Source organism: Giraffa tippelskirchi, chromosome 6 (genome assembly GCF_054371585.1).
Source record: "Giraffa tippelskirchi isolate mGirTip1 chromosome 6, T2T-mGirTip1v1.2.pri, whole genome shotgun sequence".
Classification (NCBI taxonomy): Eukaryota; Metazoa; Chordata; class Mammalia; order Artiodactyla; family Giraffidae; genus Giraffa; species Giraffa tippelskirchi.
In genome coordinates this window covers 109,981,324-109,997,806 of record NC_137280.1, presented here as the reverse complement: position 1 = coordinate 109,997,806, position 16,483 = coordinate 109,981,324, and the positions used below count along the sequence as shown (strand labels likewise).

General features: G+C 32.8%; 1 protein-coding gene across 6 annotated transcripts in view; it reads left to right on the top strand.

Annotated features, from left to right (window-relative positions):
* Positions 1 to 16,483, top strand: part of DMXL1 (Dmx like 1) — a 127,230-nt gene that overhangs the window by 78,061 nt on the left and 32,686 nt on the right. For 3 of the 6 annotated variants that reach the window (XM_081499097.1, XM_081499093.1, XM_081499092.1), the window contains 6 exons: positions 586 to 787; positions 2,074 to 2,191; positions 5,341 to 5,403; positions 11,165 to 11,251; positions 14,100 to 14,221; positions 14,587 to 14,728. In XM_081499097.1, the coding sequence (XP_081355223.1) occupies positions 586 to 787; positions 2,074 to 2,191; positions 5,341 to 5,403; positions 11,165 to 11,251; positions 14,100 to 14,221; positions 14,587 to 14,728 (734 nt within the window). The remainder of the gene's footprint in view (positions 1 to 585; positions 788 to 2,073; positions 2,192 to 5,340; positions 5,404 to 11,164; positions 11,252 to 14,099; positions 14,222 to 14,586; positions 14,729 to 16,483) is intronic. The other 3 variants (XM_081499096.1, XM_081499095.1, XM_081499094.1) reach the window with 1 other exon arrangement.

Below are 16,483 nucleotides of genomic sequence, written 5' to 3'. Positions count from 1 at the left end.
AGCGTACCATTTAGATTTTTGAAGGTAAAAAGCAGGAATAGCTGAAGATTGAAAGTAGGATGAGGACTTAGGAGTATGGAAATGTAGAATATAAAGTGTTGAGTTTTGTAGTAAGTATTATTTCACTTTTTTTTTTTTACCTTGTGTATTATTTTAATTCTCAAAAGAAGTCTAAGTTATATGCTGTATTGGGCTGATACAAAGGTTTAAAGCAACTGATTTTCCTTCCAGACATATTTTTATAATATTCAGGTACATTTTTTATATGAAAATTAAAGTCAGATACAGTAATTCCTGTAGCAGTTATTTAAATCACAAGTCACAAATCTTATTTCAAGTTCTAGTAGTAAAGGTATGATGTAATTTTGACCTAGATTGCCCTTTTTCTGTTATCCTAGGCCACTAATTATGTTGAAATGATATACAGATTTACAGCATCCTTCTTTTCAGTCCTCTGGATTTCTGTGCTCACCTCTCTTTCACGTCTCCTCTGCCAAAATGTGTATATCTTACTTCAATCATTTTTAAGATTGAATATAGCATTTTATTGCAGAAGATAAATGTGGGTCAATTTTCTCTTTTTAGAGCTTCCAGTTAGTTCACCACTCTGTCATGCTGTTCTAAAAACTCTTCAGTGCTGGGAACAAGTTCTTCTCCGACGACTTGAAATCCATGGGGGGCCACCTCAAAACTATATTGCAAGTCATACCTCTGAAGAGAGTGTTTCTGCAGGTCCTGCAATTCTCCGCCACAAAGCTTTACTGGAACCTACAAACACTCCTTTCAAGTAGGTTTTCATATGGATACTGTTCTGAGTTTTACTAAGTCAGAATGTTAGTGGTATTTCAAGAAGAAAATGTTTTAGTACTTCTTACATTTAATTTGCTCTTCTGGGCTCATATCTGTGTCTTTATGTGATGCATATTGTAGTCTGGATGTTAGCAAACATTTCTAACAAAGTTTATATAGTAAATATTTTAGGCTTTGCTGGCCCTACAGTCCTTGTTGGAGCTGTTCATCTCTGCCATTGGAGAGTGAAAGCAACCATAAACAATAAGTGAATGGGCATAGCTGTGATCCAGTGAATTTTTTTAAGTTTTATATAGGAGTATAATTGAGTAACAATGATCTGTTAGTTGTAGATGTACAGCATAGTAATTCACTTATACCCATACCAAGTATCCATTCTTTGTAAAATTGTTTTCTCATTTAGGTTATTACAGAATATTGAGCCAAGTTCCCTGTGCTATACAGTGGGTCCTTGTTGCTTATCTATTCTAAATATAATGGAGTCAGTAAACTTTATTTTTGAATATGAAAGGTAGGCTGGATTTGAACTGTTGACCAGTGTTTCCTGACACCTACTTCAGAGCAGAACTATTTGGAATAGTTTTTTTAGCAAACTGTTTTATTGTACATGAAGAAATAAAGCATTTGCACCAAAAGATAAATCAGTTCAGTGCTTGCTTCTTTAAGAAAATTACTACAGAAAATGTTAACTGAATAAACAGTGTACTTTGTGGCTTAGTGACATAGTTGATTTCCATTCTTTCACAGGCTCTTCCCTCATTGCTCATCAGTAACAGAGTTCATGGGCTAGTACATGTTCACAGACCACACTTTGAGTGGCTTTGTTTCTGGATCTCTTCTAGGAAGCATACCTCTTTTGTTAGATCTTACATTCTTGGGTTAAAAGTCAGCAAACTGCAAACCATGGGGCCAAATCCACACCTCCTCCTGTGTTGTCAATAAAGGTTTATGGTTTATAGCCACACCATTTCATTTTATTTCACACCTTTCATTTCATTTCACACCTTTTCATTTCATCCACCTATGGATGCTTTCCCGCTTCAGTGGTGTAGTTATGTAGTTGTAGGAGAGGACATATGGCCCACAAAGCCTGAAATATTTACTGTCTTCTTTTAAGAAAAATATTACTGATTGCTACCCTAGATGATGTGGTCTGATTCTAGATAACTTATTATTATAATCATTCATATAGCACCAAGGAAATGTAATCAGGTTAATCAGAAGTCTCTGAAGTGTACAGTGAAATATATTGCCTCTCTGTAGATCTAAACACCATCTGGCACTGTCTGTGAAGAGACTTTGGCAGTACTTGGTGAAGCAGGAAGAAATTCAAGAAACCTTTATCAGAAATATATTCACAAAGAAAAGGTGTCTGAATGAGGTCTGTATAAATTAAAACTTGTTTGCTATTTTATTATTAATGTCTTGTATTTTTAACTATAAAGAGTAAGTTGTATTTTATAAAAATTCATTTGTATGTCATAAAACATGTATGTTAATGCATAGAGAGAGTCGGTATTTTCCTAACTAGTTTAAAGTAACTAATTCAGATGTAGTTGTGACTTTTTTTCCCCAAAAAGATACTGTTTAAATACAGTACATGTGAAATTCTGTATCTTGAATACAGATATTGAATATCTAGAATATCTGTATCTTCCTGATTTTGAGTTGTCATGACTACCATTTGAGACAAGGGAAATTTCCTATTCTTTTCATGTGATAAAGTTTATCTTAGAAGTCTCATTGAAACTAGGTTTTTATACTGAAAACATATCAAATATGTACATTTTCTTTTTATTGTATTGATTATACTTAGAATTTTATAATCTCAGTTTATAATTATACTATAATTGGTTGATTGTCCCTTAATGTTATCATAATACAGATTATTTTTCTTACTTAGTTCAGTGCTACTCACAAGTCCAGTTTGATATGGGGGGACTTGTACTGGAATATAAATTAACATATTTCTTCCTTCTTTGAAATAATTTTTCTATTAAGAAGTACTGTATAAATTAAGCAGTGGGTTTAGTGATGTAGTTAATTCCTTATTTTCTCATGTATCTCGATAACATAGAGTTCAAGACTGGTGGCTGGTTTGTGGATCACACTTTGAGAAGCTCTGAACTAATCTGAAAGCAGGCTTTTCAGTTTTTGAAGTGGGAGGAAAAAGGAAGACGTTTCAGTTGGAAAAATAAGGAAATAGAATGGCTTCTTAAATACAAGTTAGCAAAAAGCAAGATGACATCTAACCTTATTGGAAAAGGAAAATTACTTATGTCTTGTCTGTCAGTTTAAGAACTAATTTGTTAGAGGCAACTGCATGTGTTATTATTTACTGTTTGCCTGATTATGTAAATATATTTGAATTAGCCAAGTCAGGAAACAAAATATGTAGTATTCTTGCTAACTTAGAAGACTTTGATACGCTTATAGTCAAACAATAGATACAATTAAATATAGTACAAGTTAACATATTTCTTTTTAACCTTTGGTGAGATGTATCTTAAATATTTAATATATGTATACTTTAAAACAGTTGAAGAAAATCTTTGGATAAATAAAATTGAAAATTCTGCTCTATAAGGGCGTCAGAGTAATTAGAATGTGTTTACTGGTGAGGTAATGTTTCTTATTTTAAATGTACCTTTGACTAAAATAATATATTGCAAGTTAAAGCCTCCTAATAGTGATATACAAAGCACTGCTGCATTCTGAATAAAAAGCATGTTTTACTATGCTTGTTATTACTTCTTTGATTTCTTTGATGCAACTTGTAATATGAATATACAAATTTAGCATAGTAATTTAAGTACAAAATTATTTTTTAAAAACCATTGCCATATTTGATAAATATAGTTGTGAAAATAAAAACATTTCTCCACTGCTGATATATTTAGTGCATTTGGGAAATGAAATCATTCTCAAAACAAACAAAACAAAAAACTAGTTTACCACTAGATTGTCTAGTTGAATCAGGAAATAGAATCAGTAAGGGAATAGAGCATAACTAAGCCAGAATGCATAAGAAATGGTAATGGATAAATGAATATAGATATAGCTGTTAAACTCATCTGCTGTTTTATTCTTAGTTTTCTTAGAAGTTTTATAATATCTTAAGAAAATTTTAGTTATTTTTGTATCGTAATTATTTTAATAAAAATCATGAATATGTATGCTAGCCTATAAAAGATTTTAGTTATCATTTAGCTAAATATTTTCTCTGATTTTAGTTTTTTTAATCTCCAAAATAAATATAATACACTTTTCAGTATTTGATTAGCAGATTTAGCTTATTTAAAACCAAGCATGATTAATGGCAGTTATGAGAAATTTATTGTTACTGCTTTGTTGTCTTATTCTAAACAGTGATAGTGACATTTTCATGAAGGAAATATGAAAAGCAAAGTTTTACCTAGTAAAACATAGATTAAATGGAATTAAATAAAATATTAACTTTATAGAGTTGGGACAAAATTATTTAATCTTTACTGGAAAGTTGACTGGCTTTTTGTAGTGTTTTCAAAATTACCTTCCATCTCTCTGTTTTATAAAATGATGATTATACTTAAATAGTTGAGCCCAAGTCTCTGTGACTTTTCAGATGGTTAGAAAATAGGTACATGACAGGCCCTGTATTTACAGTAGATGTTAGAGAGTATTTTGAGAGTGCTGCTGTTTCTTTATTCCTATACATGTTTGGAAATGAAATTTTCTTCATCTGACGTTAAAGTTCTTGTGTATCCTCAGATCTTTTCTTTTCCTATATAATATAGTTTGTTGGCACATGCGTTTTTAAAATAGAAGTCCTTCACTGTTTGTACTTACTTGAAAGTAAAATACAAATATAGACAGCTGCAAATAGACTATATCCTAATCAGTCCCAACCCTCAAAAAATGCTTGACAGCTGTCATCTTAATCCTCAGTTTCTTTTTTTGTTTTGTTTCATTTTCTAAGAACTAAAGGTCGTGAACCATCTCCTTCTTTAACAAGTGCTAATATCCTCTTTTAAAAAGAATATGTGGCTCCAAGTATTTCATTGACTATTTCTGGCTAAGTCAAGAGAAGGAGTTAGAAATCTTGAAATCAGAGTTTCTAATCAGGAGATTTTCCTTGAGAAATGAGATATCATAATGGAGACAAGACTTAATAGTGTGTAAGAGAACAGTTTGACTTTAATTTTCATTTGATAATACTCTGGCACTAGTAGCTCTGAAATTTGTAGTGTAAAGTACTCTGACTCGATCTTGCTCTAAGGTCAACATTTCAAATGAGTGAAGTGAGTAACAATTTCTTAGGAAATAGAATAAAATTTATAGTGATTGTTAATGAGTTCTGAGGGATTTTTTCTCCAACCCCCAATCATGTCTCTCCACACATACTTCGTTTAAAATATATGAAATTTTAAAAAATAGTTCATTATTGTTTTCTAGTAAATTTGGTTAAAAATAAGAAGAAATATCCCCAGTATTTTACATGTTACATCTCATCTTTACTCTTTGTCATATGGTTATTCTTTCTTGATGAAGTCATTAGAGGACAACTGTGAAACCATCAAAAATTCTATGATGGAGGAGCCAAACATCAATAAGGTACAAAATATCATTCAACTGAAATTAGAAATTGCATTCTTTAATGGGAAAAACAAAATGTTTGCATTTTAGTTCTGGACTGGACTTTGTTTCCAATGCAATTAAATTGCTGCATTAACTTTTTAAAGTAATTAATTACCTCAAATTACTTTTTTTTTTACAAGTTAAATATTGTAATCATAAAAAAATGTTTCTGTTTTGTTTTTAAGAGAATGCAATTTTAAACAGAGTTGAATGTATCCTGTTTTGGCTACAAATTTTGTTGAGTAAATAAAACTAAAGTTCTTAATAAAACATAACTATAATAGATATTATAGAATTATAGTAGTATTCTGTTTCTGCAAGTATCACTTTTGAAGTTAAAATTCTCTTCTGTGATTGTAATTACTTAAAATATATCAAATAATATTATGTAGCATTTATTTTGGCTCAGATGGTAAAGAATCTGCCTGCAATGCAGGAGACCAGGTTCAATCCCTAGGTTGGAAAGATCCCCTGGAGAAGGGAATGGCAACCCATTCCAGTATTCTTGCCTGCAGAATTCCATGGACAGAGGAGCCTGGCGGGCTGCAGTCCATGGGGTCACAAAGAGTTGAACACTACTGAGTAACTAACATACACACAGCATTTATTTTACTAGTACCAGTAGCATATAGCACATTGCCTTATGCATAGTAACTACTCAAAGTACTTGAGAACAGGAGCAGAAAGGATGAGAATTTATACAATCATAAAACAACTCCCAGGTGTTCTTAATGATTACCAGGTAAAGAATATTGCTAACTGTGTGTTTGATAGAATTCACCAGAGAAATTATCTGGGCCTGGAATTTTTAAATCTACAGCTTCTGTTTTTTAATAGATAGAGGGTAGTTCAAGCCATCTGTTTCTTCTTGACTGAACTTTCTTAGTCCATACGTTTAAAAAAATGTTTCTGCTTCACTTCAGTTGTCAAATTTATTGGTTAAAGTTATTAATAGTTTTACCTTATCTTTTTAATACACAGAATCTATGGTGATACTGTCTCTCATTTCTCTGCTATAATCTTGAAAACAAAATTATTTCTTAATATTTATATTCCCTAATTCTTTGAGTATTGATGTCATTTTATATTCATCCAGTTGCTTCCCATTTCCTTCTGTTATGCCTTTGATATTTTTTAGAGCTCATCTTCATGTTTGTTTCATTAAATCATTAGGGTAGTGCTGAAGTACTCCAGGCATACAGCTTTATATTGCAGGTCGTATTAACTGAAAACCACTAATGAGACCTTTCCATAGATCTGTTGTGTGACACTGAGCTCATTCCACTCTTGAAGCCTCATTTACTAAGGCTTCAACTTGTAAAATGAGAGTTGATTGTTTTAAACATGCTGCTGCTTTAATTGAAATAGCAGTAGAGTCCTGGATTTAGTCTGTTAGAACTTTTCCCTTCTCCAATTCCTAAAGAAAGCCTTGTGGAACCCAAATACTATTCAGATCAGTTTCTGCATAAAATTTCTTTTTTAAAAAAATTGTGATAAAATATGTGTATAAAATTTACCATTTTAATTGTTTTCAGTATACAGTTCAGTGACATTAAGTACACTAATATGGTAGTGCAACCATCATGACATCCATCCCCAGAACTTCTTCATTTTCCTAAAATGAAGCTCTTCACCTGTGAAAGAGTGCTCCAGCCCCAGGCAGATACCTTTCAGTCTATGAATTTTACTACCCTCAGTACCCATTATACTTGGAATCATACATTATTTGTCCTTTTGTGACTGGCTTACTTCATTTAGTGTAACAACTTCAAGGATCATCCATGTCATAGCATGTATCAGAATTTTGTTTCTTTTCAAGGTTAATAATATCCCATTGTGTATATATAATGTATTCTGTTCATCTGTTCATCTGTTAATGAGCATTTGGGTTGTATCCCATCTTTTGGCTATTCTGGGTAGTACTGCTGTGAGCATTGTTATGCAAATATCTCTTCCAGTCTCTGCTTTCACTTCTTTGTGTGTATACTGAGAAGTGGAATTGCTGGATTGTATGGTAATTCTTTGGTTAGTTCTTTTATCTGCGTAATCTCATAAAATCTCTTTTAGCATTAATATTTAGATTTTCCCCTCATATATCCAGCCCAATCACATTTCATAAGCATGACTTGAAACCTTACATTAAGGAGACATTTAAGACTATATTCATTGTGATTTTTGTACTCTGATTTTATGTTGTATGACTTTTAATGTTTGTAGCACACGCGAGTTCTGTATTTTTATTTGCCAGTATCATATCCCCACTTCCTTCCTTTCCCAGCTTAGATTCCATGAGCCCTCACCATCTGAGCTTCCAGGGAAGCTCTCTCATTATGATCAATCCCATGCAAACCTCCTCAACCTTTTTTCCCTCTTCTCTCTACACTGTACTTGCCTTCAAAATTCCCAAACCTGTTTAAACCTAGCTCTCTATCTACTCTATGTCGGCACCCAAGTAGCTGAACATGGATGAAGTAAAAGCACAAACCATGGGGACTTGCCTTATTTAAAATTTATAGTCACAAATCTCAAATTAAACTATCCCACCATCATAATTTTTTCTTCATTCTCTTTTCGTTCTCCCCACTTTTTCCCTTTTATCTCAGCTTTCCAATATTTCTTTACTGCTTTCCATGGATGACTTCATTTTGCTATCAAAATAAGTACAGTCAGCAGAGATTTAGCCCACCATATTGTCCCATCACCAAATCTCACTTCTGTTCTATATGCAGATATTTTGTTCTGCCTTCTCTCACAATAGATGATCTGATGCATTTTTATCCAAAGCCAAATCTTCCACTTGTGCACTGATCCTGTCTGCTCTTATCTCCCCAAGAACTTTGCTTCAATATTTATTCCTCATCTCACTGCCATGATAAATTTTTACCTAAGTTATTCTCAACATAAGTAAATATATTTTATTGTCTTTAGTATGAAAACCAAAAAAAATCTATCTTGAATCTATCACCTTATTTCTCTAAGCCTTTATCTAGGAAAATTCATTTATAGAGTTGCCTATAAAGTTGTTCAAGAATGAAACTTAAAGAGTAATATTGCAGATACCATGTAGGAACTACCCAGTTTCAGAAATAAAACATTATCAACTCAGTTGAACACCCCTGTGAACATTCCCCAGTGGACTTCCTTCCCTATTCACCAAATGTCACGTGTTCCTCTAACGTAGTTAGGTATTATCTTTAGCCTGCTCCATTGTGATTGTCCTAGTGTGTGACTACACTGATTGCAGTAGTCAATTCTCTGTATTTATAAAATTCAACTTTTTAATATCCTTTGATAGTGTTAATCTCAGCTACTTTTTTGAAACTCTTGGTTCCCATAATGTCATCTTTGATTACCAAGTAGTCATAGTTCGAGAATGTTTCCTGTTCTGTCAGTTAATTCACTGTCAGTATTTCTCTTTCCCAGTGCTATTTCCCAGTCCTGAAATGACCAGTCTTTTTTTCATACCTTTGAAATGTGGAATACTCCAGGATTTACTTCTCTAACCTTCTCTCTTCCTATCTTTACTTTCTCTTTGGTTTATCTGATAGCTTAAATATCATCCATTGGCTGATAATCTTAGTTATACCTACTCATTTCATGAACTCCAGACCTGCATATACAACGTAATAGTTACCTCCCCCTGAATGTCAAAACACAGAATTTTCTGTCTTCCCCTAATTCCAGCCTAAACCCACTCTTTCCTTCACTTTCATCTCAGTATCCTTTATTGAGACAGATCTGAAAACGGGGAGTCATCCTTGCTTCCTCTAATACTCATACTGCAGTTTCAGCCCATTGACAACATTTATCTTAATTCTAACCACTTAATCACTACCACTATTCTACTACCCTAATCAAATCCACCACTACCTCTCTCTTCAGCTATTGTAGTAGCCTCTTAACTCATTTCTTGGCAGCCAACCTCTCACTCTTTGTGTTTTGCCCTACAACATCCAGAATTACCAAAACCTTCCAGTGTTTTTCTAACTTTAAAATGAAATCTGGATTCTTTATGATGGCTTTTAAGGCTCTGTACAAACCAAACCTGCTAATTCTCCAAACTCATCTCCTACAACTTGTGATTGTTCTCAAAATTAAATATGCATAAACTCTTAATGCTAAACACCATTCCTCCTATTCCACTCCACCCCCTTTAGCTGATTCTCATGCAGGTCATCTTGGGACCACACTATTGAGAAACAGTGTTTTAGTAAATCTAGATAATGAGAAGACGGAAATATATTTCCATACCAAAGAAGCTTTTTTTGAACTTCTTGCTTTTCTCTCCATGACAGTGAAGTTTGAAGACATTCTGCCGGTGACAACTACCCACCCACCAGCAAATAGCGTATTGCTCTATTCCATGGAAATACTATTTGTCTTTATATCTAATTTCTTAAAAAACCCAATAGTAAACACTTAGTGTGCTTTAGATACCAGGCAAATAGGTGGTTAATTTGGAATTTTAGTCATGGAATTACAAAATTTGACTTAGACATTGTTACTGGATGATGGGCCTCAGCCAGGTAAGACTTTATTTAGAAAAGAAGTTGACCTTCAGATCAACCAAAATGTATGAGCAGTGAAATTCTTTTATATTTGTTAGCAAGTTTCATTTAAGATTATATTTGACATTTTTCAATCCAGTGACTGTGAGTTTTGATTGCATATGGTTATTTTGGTTTAAGTATAAATCTCTTTCAGCTTTGTAAATGAACTGTCATCTTAGTTGCCATCTTTAAAAGTACTGCTAACCCTACTCAGTCCTGTGGTCAAACAGTGGATGGAGATTGGTGATATTTTATTTAAATTTTCCAGGAAGTAAATTTGTTTTCTAATTTCAAATTAATAACTTCTGTACTTCACAATGAGTTATAAAACATTTTATAGTAATTCATTTTAAAGATTGATTTTAAAGATTAAAGGTTAGGGAGAATAAAATAAAATGAATCATAGTGCGTTAAGTAACATCTCCACTCTTAACAATTGCCTCTTCATTTTACCTCTGATTATTTTAGTAAATTTTAATTTTATACAGTACTCTCTTCTAAGTTGAAAGGTGTATTTGCCTTCTGTGGTATAAGCAAAGGGTCAAATACATTTCCCTCATCTAACGTATATTGCATTATGGTCTATTCAGCTATTAAAATGATTACTGACTTGGGTAAATTATTATGCCTTTCAGGGTTTCAGGTTTATTTTATAAATAGAAATTATTTTAAACAGAATCAGTAAAATACATTCAGCTGGCTGTGTCCTGCTTGTTCCTCTATAGATCATGAACTAAGAATGGTTTTTATGTTTTTGAAAGGTTTTTTTAAAAAAGAATATGCAGCATGACTCTATTGGTCTGCAAAACCTAAAATATTTATCTTCTGGCTTTTTTATATCTTTAAAATATTATCAAAGGATTATAAACTTAAGAAATATGTTAAATTTATTTTACTTTAATAATTAGAATGTCTTAAATTACCTTATTGCACCTTAAGAATATAAGCAGTTAATGGAGTTGTTTATCAATTATGTTTTTATATGTGAAAAAGCAAATTTGAAAAGATGTCATTTCCTCTTGCCAAATTTTGTTTCAGAAATAATTAGCATATAAATTAGTACCTTTGGATTCAAATTATCTAAAAAGCTTCTTAATTTATGCAAGTATTAAATGAAAGACCGTCATTATTTCTTTTTCCTATTACTAAAATTGCTGTATTTTTGTACCTTTTTTCCCTCCATGTAGATAGAAGCAGATTTGGGATATCCTGGAGGTAAAGCAAGAATTATTCATAAGGAATCTGATATCATTACTGCCTTTGCTGTTAATAAAGTAAGTACATTGACTTTTTTCTTTAAGTATTCATAGTTGGAAAATGTCTCCTATTCTGTCAGTTTATTTAGTAGCATTGCTTCCCTTTCTCAAAGCTACTTTTCTACTCCCTAAATTGCAATCTGAGTAAATTTTTTATTTTATAAGATGATTATATTGCTTGATAATTTATTTGACTTTGGATATTTAGCAGATAAAATGCTTTATTACTAAACAGAGGGAAGTCTCAAGTATTTATATATGCAGTTGCCTTGAGAATTATTGTATTTTATTTTTATTTTTTGGCCATGCAGCAGGGCATGTGGAATCTTAGCTCCCTGTTTAAGGATCGAACTCACACCCCCTGCAGTGGAAGCATGGCGTCTTAACCACTGGACCACCAGGGAAGTCCCCTGCCTTTACAGTTTATACAACACATCCAATTAATCCAAAGAAAATGTTTTCTGTCTTTCTTATATGAATATGTTGAATGTGATTCTTAGATCAAAATTAAGCTTAAATGTGACTCACAGAAAGTCTTCCTCTTTAACTTTCACCTATAATAGCTGCCCAACTAGTGTTTGCTTTGTATCCCTTACCCTTCTACTCAGCATCCTCCATAGAAATGTCTATAAGCTACAGAAGAGGTAGCCTTGGGTACAGTGGTCCAAGGTTGAAATTTGTCTCAGCCATTTCCCCTCCTATCTCACCTAACTGCATTACTAAAAAATGTATAAAAACTTCTAGTTACTCATTTCCTTTTACTACCATTAACCCAAAGGAGATATATATCTAGATATGTGTGTGTATATATATCAGTTCAGTTCAGTCGCTCAGTCGTGTCCGACTCTTTGCGACCCCGTGGACTGCAGCACTCCAGGCCTCCCTGTCCATCACCAACTCCCGGAATTTACTCAAATTCATGTCCATTGAGTCGGTGATGCCATCCAGCCATCTCATCCTCTGTTGTCCCCTTCTCCTCCTGCCTTAGATACATATATATATATACACTTTTTCATGTATTCATAACTTTAAAATATTATTTAGATCATATCCTATGGCATTACCCATTCAATAATCATTCACCAATTGGTTCTACATCGTCCTATGCTTGTCTATCTTTTCTTTGATTTCATCTAGATAGTTCCTTTGTCATTCTTTCCTCATCTTTCCCTGGCTTCCTTGTCTCATTTCCTCATAGACACTCCTGATCAATGACTAGTTCTGTTCATAGCAGGCAAGTTTGGAATTAGCCCCTTAGCCAGGCAGTTCTCATGATGTGCTGTTTATATAATATGATATATACATGTGAAATACAAATATAAAATTATTATCTATACACAACTAGTACCTTCCTTCTCCTGAAGAAAATAAGATTTTAATATTTTGTGTTATAAAACAAACTAGCTTTTTTCTCTTATTTGAATTTATATAACTAGTTGAACAGTCATCCTCATAATACAAAGTCTTCTGTTGACTCTGTAAGAGTGTACTTGTTTAATTTTTATTTCTCCGGTTATTTTATTAAGTTTTTACATCTTTGCTAAATTTGTAGCTAAGAAATAATGTCTTTTGCTTTAAATTGCACTAATTAAAAATGCTGATAAGATTGAACTTTTCCTCATTTGTGTAGTTGTGGATTATCTGTGTCAAGCACTGTGAAGGATCTGAGATATTCCCCTGCATTTAGTCTTAACAAGTTAGCTTTCACATTTTATGGATACTGTTAGAAGACACAAGACTCCAGGACCAGAGACAAAGTATAGTTTATTACTAACAGCAAAAGTGAAAGCTAGAACATCAGCATTTTTGCTCTGGTTCCCTAAGCTGCAATTCCCACAGTGACAGCAAGAGGGCCAGATGATACCCAAGCAAAGTGTATTGCATTATAGTCGGAGAACAGTGAGTTCAGGGAACCCAAATCTTTTCTAATGGACAGTAAGCATATCTGCCTTTTGATCTGGAAGGAGAGACTATAGCTATATAGGCATCCTGATAATAATACTGTGAAACAAAGACAGTCATTGACTAACTCACAAGACTCACAAAAGTAGAGAGTCACATGGAGAATTACCTTCCAGCAATGTAGTTAATTTCCTTTTTTCCACATATCTCTGGAGTCTCAGTTTCTTCAGTCTCGGTTTTCTCAGTCTCAGTTTGTATTAGAATTTTGTATAATTGAAATATTAGTCCTGTTTTCTCTTTGCTATCAATAATCTTTTTTTCTTTAAAGATACACATTTTAAATTTGTAGATGTTGAAAGTTTTCTACCATTTAATCTGACCAACTTCTCATTGATGATTTTTTTCTGATATACTTACTTCATCACCTTTTCTTGGTGACCCCTTCCCAAATTCTGTTTGTCTTGCCTAAGATTGAACGGTTTTAGGAGAAAGCAATACCATCTTATTTGAATAATTCACCATTATTTCTTCAGAAATAATAGTTCATAAGAACTATTTGAAGTTCTTATCTCCCTTACCTTTGTTTACCTTCCAGGGCTCCTATATTTTTCAATATCTCACTTCACATTTCTGAACTGTGCAAATTTTAGGGAGATTGTACCATTCTAGTAGACTAGAAAGACAGTGCTACTGGCAGAAGAAATGAAGTGGCACTTCCATCTGTAGCTGGCCTTCTGTTGAATGCTGTGAAATTCTCAAAATATAAACATATCTCCAAGCTCATCCTGATGGTTATCTCACTCAAAGTTTAATTATTAAAATATTTATTTGTGAAAATAATATTTATTCTATACCTAAAGTTATCATTTCTAGAGGCTGTTTTGTAGTCTCCATTTTCAAAAGTAGCCCATATACACATTGTGCTTTTTTTTATTTAAAAATTATTATATGATTTATTTTTCAGGCAAATAGAAACTGCATAGCAATTGCTTCGAGCCATGATGTTCAAGAACTAGATGTTTCTGGAATTCTGGCTACACAGATCTATACTTGGGTAGATGATGATGTAGAAATGGAAACCAAAGGGTACCCTTTTACTTTGTTTTTAAATGGTGATATTGCAAAATGAATGATGATATCCACAGAACTATACCTTTCAAGTTATTTTTTTAAAGAAATATTCCTAGTTTGCAAGCAAAATGGAAGTTGATATGTTAAAGAATAAAGAAGTGGGATGGCTGGAACTTTAAAAAAGTGGGTTGAGGGTTGGAAGGGAATAAGAGAAGGGATTTGAAATTGTTTATGCATGGAATTATTGGCTATGAGTTAGGAGTTGAGCTGTAGAAAATTAATTTTAAAGAAAAATGCAAAGTCGTGTGTTAGAGCTTTCAGGTATAACAAGAAATGAAGACCTGATGGGTTGATTTATTCTGTCTGACATTCCTTTGTAGATCAGAAGATTTCTTGGTTATACATGCTCGTGATGATTTAACAGCTGTGCAAGGTACAACCCCATATACACATAGCAATCCCGGTACTCCGATTAACATGCCATGGCTTGGTAGTACACAGACTGGCAGAGGAGCATCTGTGGTATGTAAAGTTAAAAATGTTTGTGTATAAATATCTGCTTTTTCCGTCTAAATTAATAAGCTAAAGGATGATGTAAATGTTTTTTAAAATTTTTATTTTTTTTAGTAAGTCATGCTTGTTGGAAATTCTAATTTTTTATTTGAAGAATAATAGATTTTCATTTGATAACAAAAATTATTTTAAATAAATGGAAATATAAAGAGCTGTTTTTTAAGTAATAATTATTTGAAACTTACTGTTCCAAATTAGGCCTCAGCAAACCTACTCCCTGTGGGTCAGATCCTGCCTGCCACCTGTTTTTGTGTCAAGAACATGCTAAGAATTTATATTTTTAAGCTTAAAAAAAAAATCAAAATAAATACGGTATTTTGTCACACATGAAAATTATATGAAATTTAGATTTTATTGTGTACAAATAAAGTTTTATTAGAACATAGCCACACATTTTTTTAGTATTTTGTTTATGGGTGCTTTCAGATTACAATGGTAAGATTGAGTATCTGAGACAGAGACTATATGCCCACAAAGTACCAAACATTTATTTATCTAGTTGTTTTCGAAAAAGATTTGCCAACCCCTAGTCTAGATGATATTTTTAAATGGTTATAAACTAACAACTCTTAGTTGATGCTGAGGCAAATATATTTTTCTTTTCATAAAAAAATAAAAATGATACAAATTTTTTAAAAATTTAAACAAAATATAATATGCAGATGAACTGAAAAAGTATTTTTCTGTAGTAATGGAGGATTTTCTTGAGCCCTGATTACCTAGGATATGATCCATAGCTGTATCTACATGAGATTCTTTGTTGACACTTAGGGTATAGAAATCAATACACAGAACCAAAGAAACCCAGCACCAGCAATTTTTCAGTGACTTGCTAGGTGGTAGGTGTTTTATTTTTCCCACAGTTCCTTAACTCCTGTAGAATTCTGTCGTTGCCCCCCCCACCAGTTTTTTATTTACTAATTAGTGAGGATAATTATTTAAATAAAGCTCAGTTATCTTTGATAATACCTGATAATATTTTATACTTAATGCAGTTCCTTTACCAATCATATAACATTATTATTGTTTGAAACATCTGTTGTAGCTGTTGCATTACTCCACTTAACTGTTCTTTAGATGAAGGTTGAGGTTGAGAAAGGTCAAGGAATTTAACTCAGGTCACTGTCTCCAATTTGTGGCAGAGCTTCTGTTAAAGCCCTCCATTCCTCTTCACTCACTGATTTCATGGAGGACTGTTTTAAGAATTTGAAAAACAGTATAGTGATTATTCAAAAGAAAAGACTTGGTCATTAATAGTTAATTTTTTCAAATGGACAGATACATTAAAATTCATTTGTAAAACTTAACGATATTATCTTTTAAAAGAGAATATACAAAATATATTAAAAGAAATAATAAGCATTTTTTCCAGCTCTATTTTCAGAGAATATAATACAATTCTTTCTGTAACAGTTTTCTTTCTGGTCTCTGCTTCTACAACTGCTGCCTCTGTCTGTTACACAGCAGGCAGTTTTTCTTTTCTAAAACATCATCCAGGTTATCACTCTCGTGTTTAAAACTAAGATTTCCCAGTACTACTCTAAAACAAGTCCTTCAGATGGCCTCTAAGGCCCTGTGTGACTTAAATTCCGCCAGCCTTTGCAGCGGCATCTCCCTTTTCCCCGCCTGGATTCTCTTTGCTCTCTCTAGTTGCAGTGACCTGCTTTGTACCACTTGAACACATCAGGCTTAGAGCCTCTGCCT